Raw genomic sequence first — 21,040 nt, 5'->3', positions numbered from 1 at the left:
TTTTTTCTTTCATGTTCAGCTAGAACAATAGTATTCTTAATGCTGCCACTTAACTGGCAGACCCAGTCATTCATGTGATAGTGGATTTCCTCAGAGTGGTGGTTACTGTTTCAGCATGATCATTAGTTTTCTTGGCAGCTACCCTTATCTAGGGTGACAGCATCACAACAACACGTTGTGTGTGAACACAGCAGTGTAGCTTAAAGAACTATATTGGTGAAGCAGTTGTAGTAAGTGTGTATTTTTGTAAGTATTGTGTGTGAGAGTCTGAGTGCTGATGTACATCTGCTCTTAATGAGTGTTTATGTACATTTGGTATTAATTCAGTAGTGTATGTGTGTTTTGTTTCTATGCTATTTGCTGTCTCAGTGAAAAGACGATGCATTTTTAAGTGCATGCATGATTGTTTCATCTGTGTTAATATGTTTAACATGTTTATGCAAGTATATATGTCCTCTATGGGAATGGTGTCTACAGTCTTTGGGCCTTTTCACACCTGGAAATACAAACTAGGTTCATATTTTGTTAAACTGATCTGGTTATTATGTGAATGGAGTCTAAAATAGTTTACGTTCCACGTGGACTTGATACTGATTTGATGGGGATGTGTCTGATATACACATGCATACATACCGGCCTCACTTTCTTTATTTTCACATGCCATTGCTCTGTCACAATATACCTGAAAGGTGTCAGGTTTTAACCCTTCAAGTCCCTTGATATTTAAAAACAGTCTCGGCCTCTCTCTAGCCCAGGGGTGGGCAACTCCAGGCCTCGAGGGCCGGTATCCTGCAGGTTTTAGATGTGTCCTTGAACCAACACAGCTGATTTAAATGGCTAAATTAGCTCCTCAACATGTCCTGAAGTTCTCCAGAGGCCTGGTAACAAACTAATCATGTGATTCAGGTGTGTTGACTCAGGGTGAGATCTAAAACCTGCAGGGACACCGGCCCTCGAGGCCTGGAATTGCCCACCCCTGCTCTAGCCTCTACCACAGAGTGTTCTAGTTTTCACAGTAGAAACAAACACAACTCGTTCTGGACCGAAGCCACCTCTTTTTGTCAGGTTAAGTTTGACTGTTTGGTCTGGACCCAGGCCCATATGTCCATAAGTTTTAACTACAGTGATTTTGGTTGGTATCAAACAAAATTTAAAAAGTCTAGACCAAACATGGTAGGTGTGAAAGCACCCTTAGATGGTTAATGTGTGCTGAGCTCTTGGAAATCTGTCTTTGTGTCTAGTGTCTTTGTAATATCTTCTTACATCCTAGTGTTTGGAGCATCTTTTGCATGTATGTTTTCCTTTCTGGATGGGTTTGTGTGTGTGTGTGTGTGTGTGTGTGTGTGGGGGGGGGGGTTGTATTTTTTTTAAATTTGAGACATTATTATTTGGTATGTTGCCTGAGTTTGTATTGTGGTATACTTAACCAGCAAATATACATCTGTGTTGAATGCTCCATCTTTAAAACCTCTTAAACTGTGTGTACTCTACGCTATTGGTGACCTTACTCTGCTCTTCTGTTTCTGCTCCCCCTATCCTTTTCTGTCTTCAACTGTCTTTATTCTGCTTCCACCTACACACCTCTGCTTCGAACTCTCTTATATGCACACCTTTTTTTTCTTTTCTTCCTTTTTTTCTTCTTCTTCTTCTTCTTCTTCTTCTTCTTCTTCTTCTTCTTCTTCTTTTTTTTTTTTTTTTTTTTTTAAATCTCCTCCTTCTAACCCTATACTTTTTTGTCTTTCTCTTCTGGCTGTGCTTTCTGTAATTTGCACATTCTCACTCACCTTTCAACTCTTCCTGCTACAACACCTCCTCTACTTCATCACTACTTCATTCCCATTTTATTTCCATTATGTCATCTCTTATCTTTCTTTTTTTTTCTTCCTACTCTGTCTTTTCTCAGAAACCGCGAGAGCTCCAGCCGGGCATCAAGCAGCCGTCAAAGCAGCACGGACAGTGACATGAAGTGCCTGGAGCCAAGGCCTTGGAGCAGCACCGACTCAGACAGCTCTAACCGCACTCTCCGGCCACCCGTCACTAAGGCCAGCAGCTTCTCTGGTATCTCCATCCTTACCAGGGGGGATAGCCTTGGCAGCAACAAAGGCTCGCAAGGGAGCTGCAAAGGCTCTCGCTCTGGTAAGGTTTGGAGAAAAGTGGAGAAGAAGCATTTAGGTAGTATGCTATTAGCTTGTTTTATTTTACTTGCCTTAAATGAGTAGTACAACATGGAGAGATGGATTATCTAGTCATGTAAGCTGTTTTTTGTATAAAACATAATGAAAAATTATGATAGAACTGACCGAACGTCATTGTAGTTTAAGAATTAGCTGTGTAGCATAAATTGAATTCAAGAAGCTCCCTTATGTCTATATTCCACATCCCATAAAATTCTCTCAGGTCGGCCTTCTTAGCGAGATTTTAAGGTAATGGATAGTGCCTTATTTCTTATTTCATTGCTAAATGTGCCAGATATATTTTTTTTTTAAACAAGCTCTGGAGAATGATATGGTTGGTCATTTCTAAAAGTTGCCCTTTTCATATGTAGCGCACAGCAAGAGATGGTCTGCTTCAGACAAATTCTCACCTTTGAAAATACTCATTTTTGGTTCAGGAGAAGGGTGCTGCCTGGGTAAAGTGTGGAGAATGAAGGCTATTTGACGCCCACTTGCGCAGTGTGTATTCACATTACCTGAGCTATTTCCACATGGTCTCTGTTGGGCATAACAGATTTTGTACTATGACCTTAAATAGCTTTTAAGGTCCGGCTGTGTCGGACATTTGCCTTCCCAAATGTGTCTCCATCGGCTTGTGTCTATAAAAGTTCAGGGCTGGAGTGCATGTGTGAAAACAATTTAATAGTGGTCATCAGTGGACTCGAGGATTGGTTGATTTGCTTCTCCCGACGGGGCTCCCCCGGTTTCATTTTAAGTCTGTGTTGACTGCTGTGCTAGTTTTTGCTTTTAAGATTCATGTGTAGAAGTGTTTTTGTCTGCCCTACTCTGTGGAGACTAAAGGTGTATTCATTTCTCCTGTATTGTTTTGGGAAAAGCCTGTGAAGATCCTGACCCTTGTTGAGTTTTTGTGTTGGTTTTTATTTTGGAAAGTATCATCCACACAGTCACAGGCAGCCTGTTGGTCAGAACAATAAAAGTATTTTCTTAGGGAATTGTGTGCCCCCAGTACCTACTAGCTACTTGACAAATGATTTGGACCCTGCAGTTTGTGACTTGTTAAACAAGTCATCAGAAACTCCTGTGGTTTTAAAGGCTTTCAAGGCCGTCCCTTTATTAGCAAAGAAAATATTAAAGCTACAGGTATTTATCTGATTAAGAATTAATTTCTGTCCAAACGTGTTCTTGTAAAATGTTGAGAGCTTATTTAGCAGAGCTCATATTTTATAACAACCAGGAATCAGAAGTTACTAAAATTAGCTTCAATTGACTTTTTAAACTACAAAGGTGACAAACGTTTGATGCAAAGTTGACTTTATTTTGCCCTCTAGTGGTTTTGCACACATACAAATCATTTTCAGAAATCTTCAGAACACTATTTGGTGTTATTCAGTGATGATGCAATATTTTAAGATCAAGTCATAATTTGTGGGTTTCAGTGTTGGAGAATTTAAATTTCAAAATGATCTCCTTTATCTATCATGTCATCTTCTAAATCACTAGGCCTTCCCCTAGTCAGCCCTGATGTATGTCCTCCACCTGCAGCCTCCCAGTCCAGCCGTAGTCTGCTACCCTGCCCATCTCAACAGCCACAGCAGCCACAGCCCCAGGCTCCACCTCAGAATGCCCTGCTGCCCACACCGCCGCAGCACCCTATGAGCAACCACATGATTGCTCAGGTAAGTTATCTCCACTACCAACCAAAAATGGATGCAATGGCACATTCAATTTGTGGTTTAATATAGGACGTCTGTTTGAGAGTCTGTTTTTCTTTTTGTTTTCTTCGGTGTAGCAGAAGAAAGAGAAAAACATGAGGTATTTAAGTGGTCATGACTGTTAGTGTAACAACTCTTACTTAAATGTGCATACTGTAATTGGAAAATATGGAAAAATTTTAGACAGTCCAGTTTATTCATTGAAATTGATTATTAAGGGCAGCAGTGTAATTTCAGGTATAAATATCCTGCAGACAGTGAAGCTGCATTATTTCTCCTTGTCATACACAGCTCATCAGTGAAAAAAGAATTTGAAATGGAAACTTGGCCTTCTCCAATGTCCTACTCGCAAACACTTTTATTACTTCTTAAAAGTGAAAGAAAAAGTTGAAATGGCTACAGATAAAACATGCTCTTAATTAAAATAAAATTCTTAGACCCAGAGTTGTTTAATATATGGTCGACATCCCTTTTACTTGGGCCTGCATGCCACATTTTTATTCTCCAGAGCGAGGGAGAACTTTAAACACAGTTTTCTAACTATTACGGTTAGACACTGTGTGCATATTGTTCTACAATCACTTCCAGGGTGTAGTGGCCTGAGGACATTCCTTTCAGAACATTTGGGATTAATGCATATCCTGTTACACCCTCATCAAACGTATCAGGGAAAAAACAAAGACTTTGAGGAGGAATGGATGGAAACAAGTGTAGTGAATTGAACATATTCAGCTTATATATAGAATCAATGTCAACCCATCCTCCTTTAACAGGTTTGATTTTTCCAATAACTTCACAGTCGATAGTCTTTGATTGCACACATTTCCTTTTCTTCCTTTTTTTCTGAGTAGTAATAATTACACTTAATTTTTTATACATAATTTGTTTGTGTAACATTTAGAAAAAAAAAAACTTGATTTCCATTACTATCCTCTCTGCTCATTAACAACTTTTCCTTTGTGTTCTAACCCTCATTTTTCCTATGTCTTCATTTCTGTTTTTCCCTTCTTTTCACTGCTTCTGATGCCGTGTTCTTTTCACTGCCTTGCTTCACTCTTTCTATGCTCTACCTCTTTATTTCATCCCTTTTTTTGGTGTGTATAGCCGGTGGCGTCTCTGCAGCCCTCTCAGCCTGTCTCCTACTCCAGCCCTTCCTGCCCCCAGGTTCTCCTGCCAGTTTCTCCTCCCCAGCAGTACACAATGGTACTGACACGTATTATAGCTTCATCTCTGTTATACTCATTCAGTTAATGACTGACACTTTAGCTGATGCCATATCCTACTAAAAACACTTGCACTCATTTACTGTCCTGTTTACATTCACTCAGGGGAGTCAAAAAACATATCTTGGTTCTATCAAGATGTGTGTCTGCAAATACATTTAAGTAATAGCTTTTTCATATAAATTGGTGTTACTGTCTAAAGTGGATTCAGTGAGTAAATGTTGTGTCTGTAGTAACAAAAGAAATGACAAGGATGTGTCCAGTTTGTTTCTGGCTACGTTTTTTGTTTTTCTCTTTTAAATCACTGCATCTGTATGAGTGCAACCACGGTTGCCCACAGAAGCAGAGTTTGAGTTTGGTTGTGTTTACATTGGAACAGTCATTTGAAAAAGAGTTTTCACTTGACTCTATGCAGTTAAATCTTAAAAGTTCATGCAGTACAATTAGAAAAAGACTGAACAACTGAGGAGTTTTTGGGAAGCGTTACCAGAAGCTGTAACCTGAAGAAGCTTTCTAAACGAAGCACAGCTTGTTTTCTGCCCCAGGGCCTTGCAATCACTCACTCAACCATGAAATCCTCTCCAAAGTATTCTAGAGTCAGATCTATCTGAGAGCAAAAGGTGGCTGAAACCTGTCACACACCCTAGGATCATTGTCCTGTTGCAACAGGACAATGATCCCAAGCACAGCAACAAATCTATGACAGAATAACTAGAAAAGACTCAACGTGGTGTAATGGCCCCAGTCAGAGATGAGTTCTGCCTGATTTAAAATGCCGCGTTGGGACCTTAAGAGAGCTAAGCATAAATAATAACCTGCAAATTTCAATGAACTGTAAAGTCAAGTGTGTGAAAATTCGTCCAGAGGTGATGTGAGAGATGTGGGGTTTTTTTGTTTTTTTTTTTAACAAAATTGTGTAGAGTCCTTTGAAAACTTTCTTTTTCACATGACTGTATGTAAAGCAATGACCGATTAAACCAGTATAAACTTCAGTGTCTAATTTTAGATTTTCCAGCATACAACAAAGTCGATACTCCTGTCATATATTCTGAATGTTTGCAATGTTGTATTTGGATTCTGCTAATAATAATAATAATCATGATGATGTGTTTAACTGTATATGTATATACTCAAAGTAATAAATAAAGTGTTTTCCAAAATGACACAATGACCCTTTAATAATCAGAATAGGAGTCGTTTTAGACCATTGCTAATGAAGCATTTAGGCTGTTGGAGATCATTGTTAATTACTTAGTATATCCTAAAATCCATCTCCAAAATCAAAAAACAGTACTGATATAGGAGTGTCACCTATAAGTCATAACCAATTAATGGCATTATTCCCATTCTACCCAGGGAGAAGAGCTGGCACCCCAGTTCACACAGATGACACTGAGTCGGCAGGGCTCCAGTGAGAACCCCGAGCCTCCCCCGATGTATCAGGCTACTCCTCCAGTGCTGCCGCAGCACCCCCCACCTCAGACCGGCTACATTATGGCTACTACGGGTCAACCTTTGCCACCTCCGTCTGGTTACCAGCCCACCACTGGACACCCCCATCCTCCACCTCCACCGCCTCCTCCATCCCAGCCTGTCATGCAGGCCGCACCACCTCCACAAGGCTACATGCAGCCCCCTCCACCTCAGCAGGTATGCATTCCTCCACAGGTGGTTAGATAAAAACAGCAGACATACCTTTTAGATTTAAATTCAGTTTCCACAGTTTGTCAGCTTTGATTGAATATTGATGTAGCTGATATCTGGAGGCAACCATGCCCAAGGATTACATGATTAATGAAATGTAACACAATGTAATAAATAAAACAGACCTGTGTATGACTTTCATATCGGGTAGTTAAAATATAATTGCAAACATAAATTAATATTTCATACTTGCAAAAGGTTTTATAGATCTGTTATCTAATTTAAATCATTACCTAGAACAGCACTCTACACCGAAGGCAAAGTAATTAACTTCGTGATATGTCAGTTACCAAAGCTGTCACAAATATCATGGAAGATTTGCAAAATGTTCTGTTTTTATGGCTTTTCATCAGGCTTTTCACTCATCGGATTCTATCAAAAGTTATATACGTACTATTTGTAATGAACTAATTCAGTTTTGACATGTTGTGCAGTTTTCTTTATACAGATTCATCCTGATTGACACTTAAAAATAGCTTTGATTCTGTGTGCTTTCATTGTAAAGTTCTAATCTTGACCTTTAGAGACATTTATTGCTGGTTATTGGTGCATTGTAGTGTAGTGTACTCTAGTGTTTCTGTTGGCGAGTCAGCACAATCATAAAAAATTGGTGGCCAATACAGTCGTCAACAGGCTGAATCACAATGTTGTATGGTGAGATAGAATTAACCTGCACCCCAGCAAACCTGTGGACGCAGAAGTATAATCACACCTTTGAGTGGAGTTGATTGTCTTTTTTTAGCTCATCGTTTTGATTTACTCTCACTTTTCTGCTATGTTGCAAATGTCCTCGACATATTTCCTGCCTACAAAAATTTTGCAAAATAATCTTAAGATGCAGCACGTGTTTGCTCGGGTTCTCTCCAGGTACTCTGGCTTCCTTCTACATCCAAAGACATGCAGTTAGTGCTGTTTGGTTAATTGGTGATTCTAAATTGCCCACAGCTGTGATGCGAGTCTTGAGAGTCTGTCTTTTTGTAGCTGGGATAGCCGCCTGCAAACCCTGATAAGGATAAGTGGAAGAAGATGGATGGAGTTGCTTGAAAACCATCCAGTTGAAGTACAACAATGAATGATGAATGTTATTTGCTAAAGGTCTAAATAAGCAATTTTTAACAGGGGGGAAATTTTTTACTGCTTTAAATACAAGACTATTACTACAAATATTCCAGCTTTCATGCTGATAATCCTGTCCTAACACATTTGCTTTAGTGAAATTTAAGGACAAAGTATTTATGAAAGTCTTTATTGCTGTTGTGATTTGAGAATTTGATGGTTTGCAGAAGCAAAATAATATGGTAGTTTATTACTTCTACACTAAAAATTGTCTACACCAGTGTGATTCAGTTATTCTTCCCTTCAAAGTTCATTAAATACAGATTACTGAACTTTGGTTTGTTATTTCTACGCAGATACAAGTCTCATACTACCCTCCTGGTCAGTATCCAAGCTCAGGCCAGCAGTACCGTGTGCCCCAGCCAATGTCCCACCAGGTGTCTTACCCAACCCAACGCACACAACCCATGCCTCAGCCAGCACAGCAGTCAGGTCAGTTGATTTTCATGTGCTGTGCATCATCAGACAACATGATATTCAAAAACAAAAAAAAAACAAAACTTTTTTGATATGCAAAGACATAAATACTTCCATTTGCAGCAAATGGCCATTAAAAAGAGGCCTTTGTCAAATGTTGATGCACATTTACTTTTTATTGCATATTGTGTTTTTATTTTATTTTATTTTTCAGTCTATTGACAACTGGAAGACAGGGTTTTAATGTGTATTTGTAACAGATGTTGTATACTTAAGTTCAAAATTATTATTTGTCCATGTAGTTGTACTTACTGGAAATTATATTGGGGATAAAGTCCACTCGATTTTGGAACTGTAAATGTTTTCCACAGTCACACTTGCTTTTAAATCTACCAGGTGAAAGGTTGGAGTGAAACAGCCGTGCCTGCTTGTTCATCCAAGTCCAATACAATCAGATAAATATAGGGCTATTTTTCCCTTTTGTGTTCCTGGAAAAAGTTGTCAGGCGCCAGCATTGTATGGTTTGTGAAGTCTGGCTGTTTGTATAGTAAGTGACTGACAGTGTTGACAACCTAAACGGACTTTGGATCATAATGGACGTCTGCCAAAGCCACATAGTTCATGAACATGAAGGTCAGAAAGACCCTACATTACAACATGCCTGCAGTCTGGTCTGAAATATAATTTTTGTGATGGTGAAGATTTATACTCATAGAAAATTAATTAATGAATTTATATTATGTTTAAGCATGTAAGCTTAAAGTGATGGTACATTTCAGTTTTTGTGAGTTACGTGATTGTCAGTGTTCTGTAAATTGTTTTCCTTTTTTTCCCTTTTTATTTAATATATTATGGTTGACATTAACGCTTATGTCCTGTTGTTCTGTGAATTATTTAAAGGTAAAGACCCAACTACTCCTCTTCATCCCATTTTCTCCCTTCTGTAATATACTGTGGTTTTACTTTAAATATTTTTATTTTTAAATTATTTTGGTCATCAGGTCTTCAGACCATGATGCCCAGCCAGCAGCCGAGTTACCAGGGCATGATGGGTGTGCAACAACCCCAAAATCCTGGACTGCTCAATTCACAGAGAGCAGGAATGGGAGGACAAATGCAGAGTATAATGGTTCAGTACCCACAGATGCCATCATATCAGGTATGCAACTGTAGGAGTTGATAAAGGATACTTGTCAAGTCATATCTTTCTTTGGTTAATGTGACTAGTTGATGATTACAGAACTGTCAGGTTTTTTTCCAGGCGAGAACAAAAGTTAAGCATTTCCAGTATCTAAACCACATGCGGCTCAATGTTAAAACAGCGCCATCTGGTGTACAGTTGAAACATCATTTTATGTCTGTGAAACAGATGTGGAGCTTACAGTCCTAAAACTGCAACAAGCTTAACAAAACAATCTAAGCAAATATTTTGAAAGTAGACCTGTTTTTCTGCTGTACTGATACAGATAAGAGTTAAAAGAACTGATCAGATCTAACTCAGGTTTGTGCCAGTGGTTTATTTAGAGTCAGGGGTGCAGCTGCAGAAAGCTCTCGCTTTTTGCCACTGTAGTTTGTGTTGTGTGTAGGCACCGAAGAACACCTCAACCCTGTGTTGGCAGCCAAAAAAGCTTGCATTTATAATCCATGTTGCGATGATATTTTACTAAAATGTGCTAACATGGAGTTTTGATTATGTGGTTTAGATTGTGAATTGAATAAGGTTGCCGCTCAGAGGCAACTGAAAATCTGTTGCTACTGTGATATTCCAAACACACCAATATGCAGCAAAGAGTTGCGCTGAATATCTGGTGCTTGTTAAACAATAACAAACGTCGTGCAAAGTGTAACACGGGTTTAACACGAGTATCTACCTAATCATCTTTGTCAGAAGACCCCTAGACCCATCAGTACACATTCTTGAACTGGACTTTTTTTCCCCTTGATCTTTGACCCTTTGCTAGGTACCTGTGGGTAATGAAAATCAGCAGGTGGTGCAGCAGCAGTACCAGCAGCAGGTCATGGTTCCAGTCAGCCAGTCTGTCCAGGGGCCCATGCCTGTTTACTACAGTGTTATCACACCCACACAGCAGAATAGCACAAGGTAGGTGCTTGAAGACATGATATTCCAACAAGAGATTTAATAATAACCTTGAAGTATTTGAAATGGTTAATATAACCATCCACAATGTGGTGATGATGTTCATCTTTTTATGTGTCTGTCTATCCTGCAGTCCATCAGTAGGTTACCTGCAGCCCCCCAGCTCTGAGCAGTATCAGATAACACAGTCACCATCCCCCTGCAACCCTCCACAGTTGCAGCAGCAATATTCAGGTGAGGCTTGATGTCAGCAGATTGTAAAGATGAATATGTTTAGGATTTTTTTGGACATCAGAAATTTGTGTGACATCCATAATTAATACTGGACTTATATGCTTTATAAAAGTGTAGGCTCCTAAAAAGAAAACAGTCTAAAAACTGTTTTTGTTCTAGACTGCAGCAGTCCCAGGTACATCTGTATTTGAGTATATACTAGTGCTGACCTGATGAAGTCATAGTGTGCTTAAATCTACAAACACTATGTTGACTAATCTTAGTTGCAACTGTCCTTTACAAAATTAGATGAAAGGTATTTAGGTAAGAGTTCAGACAAAGGTACACAGGGTTCACATGTTTAACACGTAACTCGGTGTACTTCAAGCCCTGCACACGGGGACAAACAATGTTTTACCTCAAATTAGGTCAGGTTTATTTTTATGTATTCATAGAGCAATGTGATTGGCCAGGAAATGAGATGTATCTATAAACGTGACATTGTTCTTCAATGTTTTCTGCAGTTTTGCTTCATTTGTGACAATTAAAACCACCAAATTGAAAGTTGTTGTGTAAACAGAGGGGAGAAAATAATGAGAAAATTAATTTAAAAATAAGTCAGCTTGGTTGGCATTTATCAAAACTATGCAAACAGCTGATCTAATGCAGGTGTACACAGATATAAAGACATCTTAATTATACAACTATATTTTTAATGGTTATAAGTTCTCTTAATATGGTTGTCATGTTATAATAAACGCCTTAATATTACATTGTTCATTATCTGTTTTTAAAGCAGCTCTCACTCATGGATGAACACAGATTACTTAGATTAATAGTTGTCTGCACTATAATTTAATATATAATATATGTGGCTTACTAAAGTGGTTTAAAGTCTTGGAATTGCTCAGTTGTCACTCTTAAAGGGAAACTGGTATTTTAATTAACTTGTGTAAAGCTGCCTTTTTTGCTGAATCAAATATTTATCTTTCAAAAGATATGAAACGTATTTCACTACACATATTGATATTATTATGTTACACGTGTCTGACTGTTTGTGCTCTCTCAGGAGTACCACCTCCTGGGCCTGGGGTGATGGTCATGCAGCTCAGTGTCCCCAATGGACCGCAGCCTTCCCAGAACCCCCCTCTTGTCCAGTGGAACCCTTGCAAGTACTACAGCATAGAGCAAAGGGCAAGCAAGCCAGGCGAGCTCTACAAACCTGACAACACTCCACAGGTACACGCGTGCATGCAAGCCTTGTTGATCAATGCAACAAACCTTGTTAATTCAATCTGCAACTCGCATGTCCGTGTGTGTACTTAATTGTCTTTTCATTAACATCTCCACACCCTAGCTGTGATCTGTGATTCGCTTTAAAGGCTGTTTAGATCAGGAGGCTCTTTGAATCTGATGAATGAGTAAAGATTTTGAACTTAAATTACCATCAATTAATCAAAATAATATTATAATGTCTCTTATTTTTGCTCTGTGTGTATAGGCCAGTACTCAACTGACGAGTCCCCTGGCCTCTCCCACTCAGTCTCCCACCCCGTCACCTTCTGGCAGCGTCAACAGTGTCTGTCCAGGCCTGGGACCATTACCCCTCATTTCCCAGTTTCCTCGGCCAGGAGGGCCAGCTCAAGGTACAAGTGAAGGTTCAAATCCATAAACAGATACTGACTGTTCATGAGTAAGTTTTCATACACAATGTAAAAAATATTGCTGGTCTCCAATTGAATATCATCCCAGTATAGCCCCTAGACTCACAATCACATAAAGTACACTTAAGGCTTTGATTTGTGTGCTATGTTACCCTTTCATATTCTTCTCAGCAGCTTTATACATCCATAAAAGTCTGGACTAGTCAGCAGTAGTATATATATTTTGCCATGTTAGCTTTGTTGGTGCTACCATTTACAGCAGCATTGATGAAATGTTGTTTTATACATTTAAGGTTTCGCCCCCAGGTGAGTTATTTATAGAAGGGATCCCAAAAAGAATCTCTTCTGAGGTCATAAAATTGTGCTTTATCTATAAAGATGGCACCTTTACAGCCAATTTACAAAAAAAAAAAATTTTTATTTCGCCCTTTACTCTGTAACATCTTATCATGTACTACCCAACATCTTATCTTTTAGCCTGTACAAACTCTAAAATGATTGTGACACATCAGCTCAATCTGTTAGGAAATCACCTTCTGCAACAAGGGTGTAATAGACTGTTCATGTTCATTTGTGGCTTTGCTTATTAGCCATTTAGGTGGCGAGCATGGAGTCTATAACCAAAAAAAGCAAATGGGCTAAATCATTACGATTACTCTGTAAGTTGTCTTTGACAAAATTGCTCTTTCCTGTAATAATTTCTTGCTCCCCAAAAGTTTGGGACCCCCTGGTTAAAATATTATGAGTGCAACTTTGATTTAAAACAAATAAATAAATAAATAACAATTGTATTCGCCCAGCTTGGTTGGTTGAAAAGAGGTTTAGTGCACAAAAAGCAATCCTCTTGATGCAGGTGTGCTTTCAGCCCTTGTTAGGTTTGTGCTCTTTCACCAGTTGCGTCAGCAACCCTCTAAACCATGTCGGGTGGCTTTTGGCTGCAAGCCAGTGAACAAATGATGGCTTCACCTCAGCAAATTCACATGACTGGCATCGTGCCACCTGGTCAAACCTTCTGCATACACACGTAACTTTACCTCATCACTGTCCTTTGGCCTATTTTTATTCTTCGAAATGTACGGTTACACATATGAACAGGCTCTTGCATCAGTCTGCGATACTACATCTCCACAGTGCATCTTTATGGCATTTATAATGTATAATAAATACTGTCGTAGTCAGCTGACCCATAGATGACTTTAGGTGGTTTCCATATTTTTTTGTTTTAACTTCTTCCAAATCTTTATTGGAGTAATTTGCCAATTTAATTTACCAGTATACATTATACGTATCCATTTTGACTGTTGAGTGTTAGTGTATTTAGAGTATGTTGTATGGATTTCCAATCTTGAACTGTTCCTTCTTCATTAGGAGTTGTTCTCTTTCTAAGGGATCATTTGTCTTATCCAGTGGTCTAACATTATGCCACATGTATTTTTCCAGCCACACTGTTAGGTTTTCAAAACTAGTGAAAATCATTAATGCTTATCCATTTAGATTACACTTATGTTCATCTGGTTACAAATAAGAAGTGGTTTCTGTTTCTTGTAATTAGTTTTGAAATGATGTACTCACATGTCATCGGACCTCTTTTATTGTGCACTGCGCTCCCAGACACACAAACATGGTCTTCCTTTAAACGCTGCATTTAGTACATACATCTGATATGTTTAATATTACTCACTTTAACTTGACAGGTGCTGCATATATTTGCAAAATGGATTACAGCACGGTTTTCAAGCTTCGGGTGAGGTTTTAATTTTAATTCACCATTTGAATTGTGCAGGTGATGGTCGCTACTCTCTTTTGGGGCAGCCCCTCCAGTATAGTCTGTGTCCCCCACACCTCATGCACGGTCAGTCCTCCTACAGCTCTCATCAGGTTAGTATTGACAAGCCTTTGTCCTGAATTCCATCTTAATGATTAGGGTATTGACTGATATTGATGTTTTCTAGTAAGAGCCTTTTAGTTTGTCAGTGTGCATTAATCAGTTTCTCTGGTTTAAACTTATTGCTTTAGTTTGTGGACATTTGTTTTTCGTTTGGGTGCTGTCATGAATTCTGGGGTGTAAAAACTTACCACCAGCTACAGAACTGTCTTTGAAGAAACAATAAATTTGTAGGCATGTGAAGAAACTGATAGCCTCTTAAGAATGACATTTTTGTTACTATAACACAAGGAGAAGCTGTTATAAAGCAATGTAACATTTAATTTGAATTCATTGCTGATTGAGACCCATTGATTATCTGTCTGGGCTCTGTGATTAAAGTGCTCCAGAATTGAGAATCACACAACTTTTGTGCGTTACAGTCATAAAATGTGGCCTTTGAAGGATTAAAGCTCTTTTTAGGGCACGTTGTGTAGCTAAAGCGCAGTGTTTCAAAAATTTGAAATCCGTGAGCTGTCATTTTGTTTCTCTGCTGCTGACCTTCCAGTGCCCACGAACTGTGCAGTCTGGTGAAATGTTTTTAAGGGTACAACTGATATCACATACCCCCACCTAGTGTCCTCCTTTGTTACTGCATCTTTATGAGTGTTATCTGATGTGTTTAGGGCCAAGGAGTAATGAAACACGGAGCACGAGGGAAAAAACAAACACTCAAAGCTGCATCAACAGATCTTGGTACCACTGATGTAGGTAAGTTAGAAATCCACCATCACAGACCAGCATAAATCGGCAAGTGTCCTTTAATTTTGTGCTGGTATGTTTTTAAAGAGTTACACAACTTAAAAGAACCCTGAGTTTCAACATTCGGTATGTTGTTTTTGTAACAACACAGCTTCCTAACTCGACTGGAATCTGCAGTTTACTTTAGTCTTCTTTATCTTTATAAAACCCAAGAATTTGTGGCACGTATAAGACACGCATGAGAAAGTTGCGTATCTTCTTTTCTTGTCTGAGGACATACGGATTATAAAAGCTTGTTACTTAGGTGAAAGCAAAGACTGTGTATGTGTGACTTTATTATTTTTGGTAGTCTATATTCCTGTGCTTTTCTCTTTTTGGTTTGCTCACATTATATGGAGTTCATTAGTATTATCATTGTCCCTCCTCGTTCAGTGGTGAGTCGAGTACTCGAGGTGACAGACCTGCCGGAGGGGATCACACGTCCAGAGGCTGAAAAGCTCTTCAACCAGCTGTCGCTGTGCGGTGCCAAGATCCAGTGGCTGAAGGAGCCCCAAGGAGGCCGAGGAGGAGCAGGGGGCTGCGGCCCCTGTCCTGGTGCTGGGCCTTCAGGGCCAGGAACAACAGCAGGCCCCGGAGCTAGCATGGGAGCTGGGGGAGCGAAGGGCGACGGAAACGACCCAGCTCACCTCTACACAGTAGTGGCAGTGTTCCCCAACACCATGGCTGCCCAGAGTGCTTCCTTCAAACTTAACAACAGTGGGGCCAGCCTCTTCAAACTGAGGGCCGCCAAAAAGAACTATGACCTGCGCGTGCTGGAGAGAGCCAGTTCTCAGTGAGAGGAAAAGAGAGGGGGAGGAACGAAGGTGAAAGACAGACAGAAAGAGAGACACTTGTTGGAGTGGTGGAAAAGGGGGAGGACTGAGGGGGACTGCTCTTAGTGTACAAATTAAAAAAAAAACAAAAAAACAAAAAAAAAAACTTGATTTAAATCATGTGTCAAATGTATAAAAGGGAAGAGGGTGTGAATCATGAGGTGGCTGGTGTTTGGTTGCAAATATGATTTTGTTGTTTGTTTTTATTCATTGTTTTTGTTTTGTATTTATATCGCAGAAGAGCACACAAGACACGCGAGCATGTGTTTCACTGTTGCCGTGGAATGTGTGCTGCCATGATACAAAAACACACATAACAGAAACACAAGTGCAGGCAACAGGGTCACGTAGCACATAACAAAAACACACTGGACAGTCGACCTCAGTCAAACCTTTTCCTCCTCTTCCTCCCTCCCCCCCCTTGACCCTTCCTCCTTTTTTTCTGCCAGCGCTTTCTCACCTTCCTCGACTTTCTGTCACACAGTCGTCTCTTTATCTCACATATTTATAAATTTTCATACGGCACAGTTGCGTACGCTCCGCTTTCTCCTGCTGCTCCCCCCTCTTGCCATGTCTCAAACTGCCTCCTATCTTTCTCTGCTCCTCTGTCCCTCTCATGTATTCTGTCACTGCTCTCTCCTCTCTTGCTTTGTTTGCCTTACTGCTGTTGTGGGTTTCTGTATTGCGCTGTTTTCTTTTTTCTTTTTTTCTCAGAAGTTTTTCTTTGTTTGTTTTTTGGGGTTCAATATATTTATATAAGTGATGTAAGGAATAAAAGAAATCTATATATTCGGTGAAATTTTTTTTTCTTCCCTCCCCCCCTGAGTGACAAAGGTTAGGCCGTCCTATTTATCCCTTTACTCCTTCCCTCTTCATCCCCGCTCCTCTTCCCATCTTTTTTTTCCTTACTGCCCTCTACCTCACTTCTTCTGCCCCTCTCCTCTCTCCCACAGCCGGCCCACATGCCCCAGCTCCACCCACCCGACGCCCCATTGTGTTTGCGTTTTTTTTTTCGTTGACAGCTGTGCAGAACGTATCAGAAGAAGTAGTAAAAGTGCACAATGATTGCATATGTCTACTGTAAATTTTATTTAATCTGTTATTTTTTGGTTCGTTTTTAAAAATATAAAAGTTGAGAAAAAAAATCTATGAAAACATGCTTTGTGTCGTGGTTTGTTGTACTGATTTACTAAAGCTGACTGTGACATCTGAACCTAGAGGTGGTACCCTGCAAAAGCGCTTTGCAGTCTTCTGTCCTGCCTGGTAGGTCTATCCACCTTGCATTTTTTAAGGATTTTTGCCTCTCTGCAGTAACAACCATATTTTAGGAATCATCTACTGTCATGGCTAAAAACTCTGTTGGCCAATCAAAATTTCCCTTATTGGCCAAGCTTTCAAAGACACCAGGATAATGAACATACAAACTAATATACAGTCAGGTCCATAAATATTGGGACATCGACACAATTCTAACATTTTTGGCTCTATACACCACCACAATGGATTCCAAATGAAACGAACAAGATGTGCTTTAACTGTAGACTGTCAGCTTTATTTGAGGGTATTTACATCCAAATCAGGTGAACAGTATAGGAATTACAACAGTTTGCATATCTGCCTCCAACTTGTTAAGGGACCAAAAGTAATGGGACAATTGGCTTCTCAGCTGTTCCATGTTGCTGTCAACCGCCAAGATGAGATCCAAAGAGCTGTCACTATCAGTGAAGCAAGCCATCATTTGGCTAAAAAAAAAAACAAAAAAACATCAAGAGATAGCAAAAACAAGCGTGGCCAAAACAACTGTTTGGAACATCTTAAAAAGAAGGAACGCACCAGTGAGCTCAGCAACACCAAAGGACCCAGAAGACCACGGAAAACAACTGCGGTGGATGACCGAAGAATCCTTTTCCCGGTGAAGAGAACACCCTTCACAACAGTTGGCCAGATCAAGAACACTCTCCAGGAGGTAGGTGTATGTGTGTTAAAGTCAACAATCAAGAGAAGACTTCACCAGTGTGAATACAGAAGGTTCACCACAAGATGTAAACCATAATCTGGCCTTCCAACTCAACTGTATATACATAACACTATTTATTACATATTACTTAAGGCTTGTATATTGTACATTTTATATATATGTTTTTCCCTATGTTAATACTGTCCATATGTACTTAGCGCTGCAGAACTGTACCCCCCCAGCATGTTTACACTGAGTAGGAGATGCTCTGCATCTCATTGTACAACTGTATAGTGACAATAAAGGCATTCTATTCTATTCTATTCAAAACAGGAAGGCCAGATTAGTTTGCCAAACAACATCTAAAAAAAGCCTTCACAGTTCTGGAACAACATCCTATGGACCGATGAGACTAAGATCAACTTGTACCAGAGTGATGGGAAGAGAAGGGTATGGAGAAGGAAGGAACTGCTCATGATCCTAAGCATACCACCTCATCAGAATCAGAATCAGAAAGGGTTTTATTGCCAAATGTTGAGCAGGTTTACAACATTAGGAAATTTCTGCGGTGCTTCAGTGCAAACATACTGTCATAAATTACGCTTAAATAGACATGAAAATAAGAATAAGAATTAAAAGTGCTAAGTAGATAGATATATACATGAGTGCAGGTGGTGATCAGTGCCAAACATGGAATGATGCAGTGAACGTAGCGTAGGGTCATGTGTTAGTGGTGGGAACAGTCATACAGTTATTGTTCATGAGTCCAACAGCAGAGGGGAAGAAACTGTTCTTATGGTGAGAGGTTCTGGTGCGAATGGACCGGAGCCTCCTGCCTGAGGGGAGCAGGTCAAACAGACTGTGTCCAGGGTGAGAAGGGTCAGCTGAGATCCGAGCTGCACGCCCCAGTGTCCTGGAGGTGTACAGGTCCTGCAGAGATGGGAGTCTGCAGCCAATCACCTTCTCAGCAGAGCGCACAACACGCTGCAGTCTCTGAAGTGAAGCATTGTGGTGAAAGTGTCATGGCGTGGGCATGTATGGCTGCCAGTGGAACTGGTTCTCTTGTATTTATTGACGATGTGACTGCTGACAAAAGCAGCACGATGAATTCTGAAGTGTTTCGGGCAATATTATCTGCTCATATTCAGCCAAATGCTTCAAAACTCATTGGACAGCGCTTCACAGTGCAGATGGACAGTGACCCAAAGTATACTGCAAAAGCAACCAAAGAGTTTTTGGAGGGAAAGAAGTGGACTGTTTTGCAATGGCCAAGTCAATCACCTGACCTGAATCTGATTGAGCAAGCAATTCACTTGCTGAAGACAAAACTGAAGGGAAAATGCCCCAAGAACAAGCAGGAACTGAAGACGGTTGCAGTAGAGGCCTGGCAGAGCATCACCGGGGATGAAACCCAGCATCTGGTGATGTCCATGTGTTCCAAACTTCAGGCTGTAAATGACTGCAAAGGATTTACAACCAAGTATTAAAAAGTGAAAGTTTGATTTATGGTTCTTATTCTGTCCCATTACTTTTGGTCCCTTAACAAGTTGGAGGCGCATATGCAAACTGTTGTAATTTCTACACCGTTCACCTGATTTGGATGTAAATGCCCTCAAATAAAAGCTGACAGTCTGCAGTTAAAGCAGACTGTCGTTTCATTTGGAATCCATTGTGGTGGTGTATAGAGCCAAAAATGTTAGAATTGTGTCGATGTCCCAATATTTATGGACCTGACTGTAGTACACATGCAATTCCAAGAAATGTTTCTGAGCCCTTTACCCCTTAAACCAAGTTTATACTGTTATAATGTCAAGTGAGAACTGTTGGGCTATACCTCGTAATCCAGATTTATAAAAGAAAGCACCTAGACGTGCAGACTGTCTCTGCAAATATTTGTGAATGAAGAGGTCAGGGGTGGCAAACTCCAGGCCTCGAGAGCCAATGTCCTGCAGGTTTTAGATAACACCCTGGGTCAACACACCTGAATCACATGATTAGTTCATTACCGGGCTTCTGGAGAACTTCATGAAATGTTGGGGAGGTAATTTAGCAATCCAAAACAGCTGTGATGGATCAAGGACAAATCTAAAACATGCAGGACACCGGCCCTCGAGGCCTGGAGTTTGCCACCCCTGGAATAGGTCATCCCAAACCAGGGATCCCCAATCTCAGTCCACGAGGGCCGGTGTCCCTGCACTGTTACGGGGGAAAAAAAAGAAGAAAAAAAAACATCCGCCCATAAAAACAAAAAATCACCATCGGCCCACTGAGTTCAGCTATGGCTGCAATTGTGTTTAGTAGTAATTTGTTTTTGTAGAGGGCTAACAAAACAACCGTTTTCGAGGGCATTGCCATATTGAAATCCAGACTTCTCTGACGAGGCTAACCAGTAGTGGTGTGCGGATTGATACTGAAATATCGATTCTTCCGATACCAGTAATTTATGTTATAGAATCGTTTCTCATATTAAAATATCGATATTTTAGTACTTTGGGGTAAATTTGTAGTTTATCATTAACAGGAACACAGTGGACTAAACTATATCATTCGCATCGTCTAAATAGGAAGGAACTACTTCCTCTTATGCCTTTCATAGTCATATGCAAAGTATAAATATGTTGCAGCCCCTGGCGTGCGCACTCACAACAATGGCTGAGCGTAATCTGAGTCATGTGTGGAGGTATTTTACCTCCACAAACAGCCAAGACGCGGTTTGCGATACATGCGGCAAGACAGTGAGGTGTTGTGGCAACACCACTAACCTCGTCAAACACCTCAGAGTAAATCATATCACAGAATATTATGAGCTTATGTTGAGGCGAACCTAAGAGGAGGAGAAGGACAGGTGCTGCTAGGGCGAGATAGACGTCTCCTGCGGAGTCCTTTAGTGCTGCAGGCAGGCAAGGTGTTCAAATAGCGCACAACTTCAAGTTTTTTTTATTTCTATATGATAATTCTGCATTATTAAGCAATAAGAACAAGTAGTCTGATGTCCTGTAATCATTATGAAGCTATAGCTTTATATTATTATTACAATTACATAATACAATTATATATTGTATTATGAAATACAATGATAAACATTAAGTTTTTGTACAAAGCATCAGTATCGGATCAGTATCGTTGATACCACCCTGAATTTTACTTGGTATCGGATCGGAAAGGAAATCAGTGGTATCGCACATCCCTACTCCTGGTCATCAGATGCCCTTCTGGGATAACAAGCTGACCAAAGGAGGAGATAGAAGCCACTTACATCAAGAC

At 40.0% G+C, this 21,040-nt stretch overlaps 1 protein-coding gene across 14 annotated transcripts in view; it reads left to right on the top strand.

Annotated features, from left to right (window-relative positions):
* The window catches only part of LOC147331307 (R3H domain-containing protein 2-like), a 59,911-nt gene extending 42,934 nt beyond the window's left edge, over positions 1-16,977 (top strand). For 3 of the 14 annotated variants that reach the window (XM_086293549.1, XM_086293546.1, XM_086293547.1), the window contains 13 exons: positions 1,904-2,172; positions 3,675-3,850; positions 4,991-5,089; positions 6,466-6,759; positions 8,226-8,361; positions 9,348-9,505; positions 10,308-10,447; positions 10,578-10,678; positions 11,727-11,896; positions 12,159-12,303; positions 14,105-14,199; positions 14,872-14,956; positions 15,380-16,976. In XM_086293549.1, coding sequence (XP_086149675.1) covers positions 1,904-2,172; positions 3,675-3,850; positions 4,991-5,089; positions 6,466-6,759; positions 8,226-8,361; positions 9,348-9,505; positions 10,308-10,447; positions 10,578-10,678; positions 11,727-11,896; positions 12,159-12,303; positions 14,105-14,199; positions 14,872-14,956; positions 15,380-15,783 — 2,272 coding nt within the window. In that variant the 3' untranslated portion in view covers positions 15,784-16,976. Of the gene's footprint in view, positions 1-1,903; positions 2,173-3,674; positions 3,851-4,990; positions 5,090-6,465; positions 6,760-8,225; positions 8,362-9,347; positions 9,506-10,307; positions 10,448-10,577; positions 10,679-11,726; positions 11,897-12,158; positions 12,304-14,104; positions 14,200-14,871; positions 14,957-15,379 lie in introns of all 14 variants that reach the window. The other 11 variants (XM_086293555.1, XM_086293554.1, XM_086293552.1 and 8 more) reach the window with 9 other exon arrangements.
* Positions 16,978-21,040: the final 4,063 nt, after the last annotated feature.

The sequence above is a fragment of the Aulonocara sp. 'chitande type north' Nkhata Bay genome, linkage group LG5 (assembly GCF_057382095.1).
Source record: "Aulonocara sp. 'chitande type north' Nkhata Bay isolate Kocher_YH1m ecotype deep benthic linkage group LG5, A_spYH_male_GT1.1, whole genome shotgun sequence".
Classification (NCBI taxonomy): Eukaryota; Metazoa; Chordata; class Actinopteri; order Cichliformes; family Cichlidae; genus Aulonocara; species Aulonocara sp. 'chitande type north' Nkhata Bay.
This window is presented reverse-complemented; position numbering and strand designations above follow the sequence as displayed.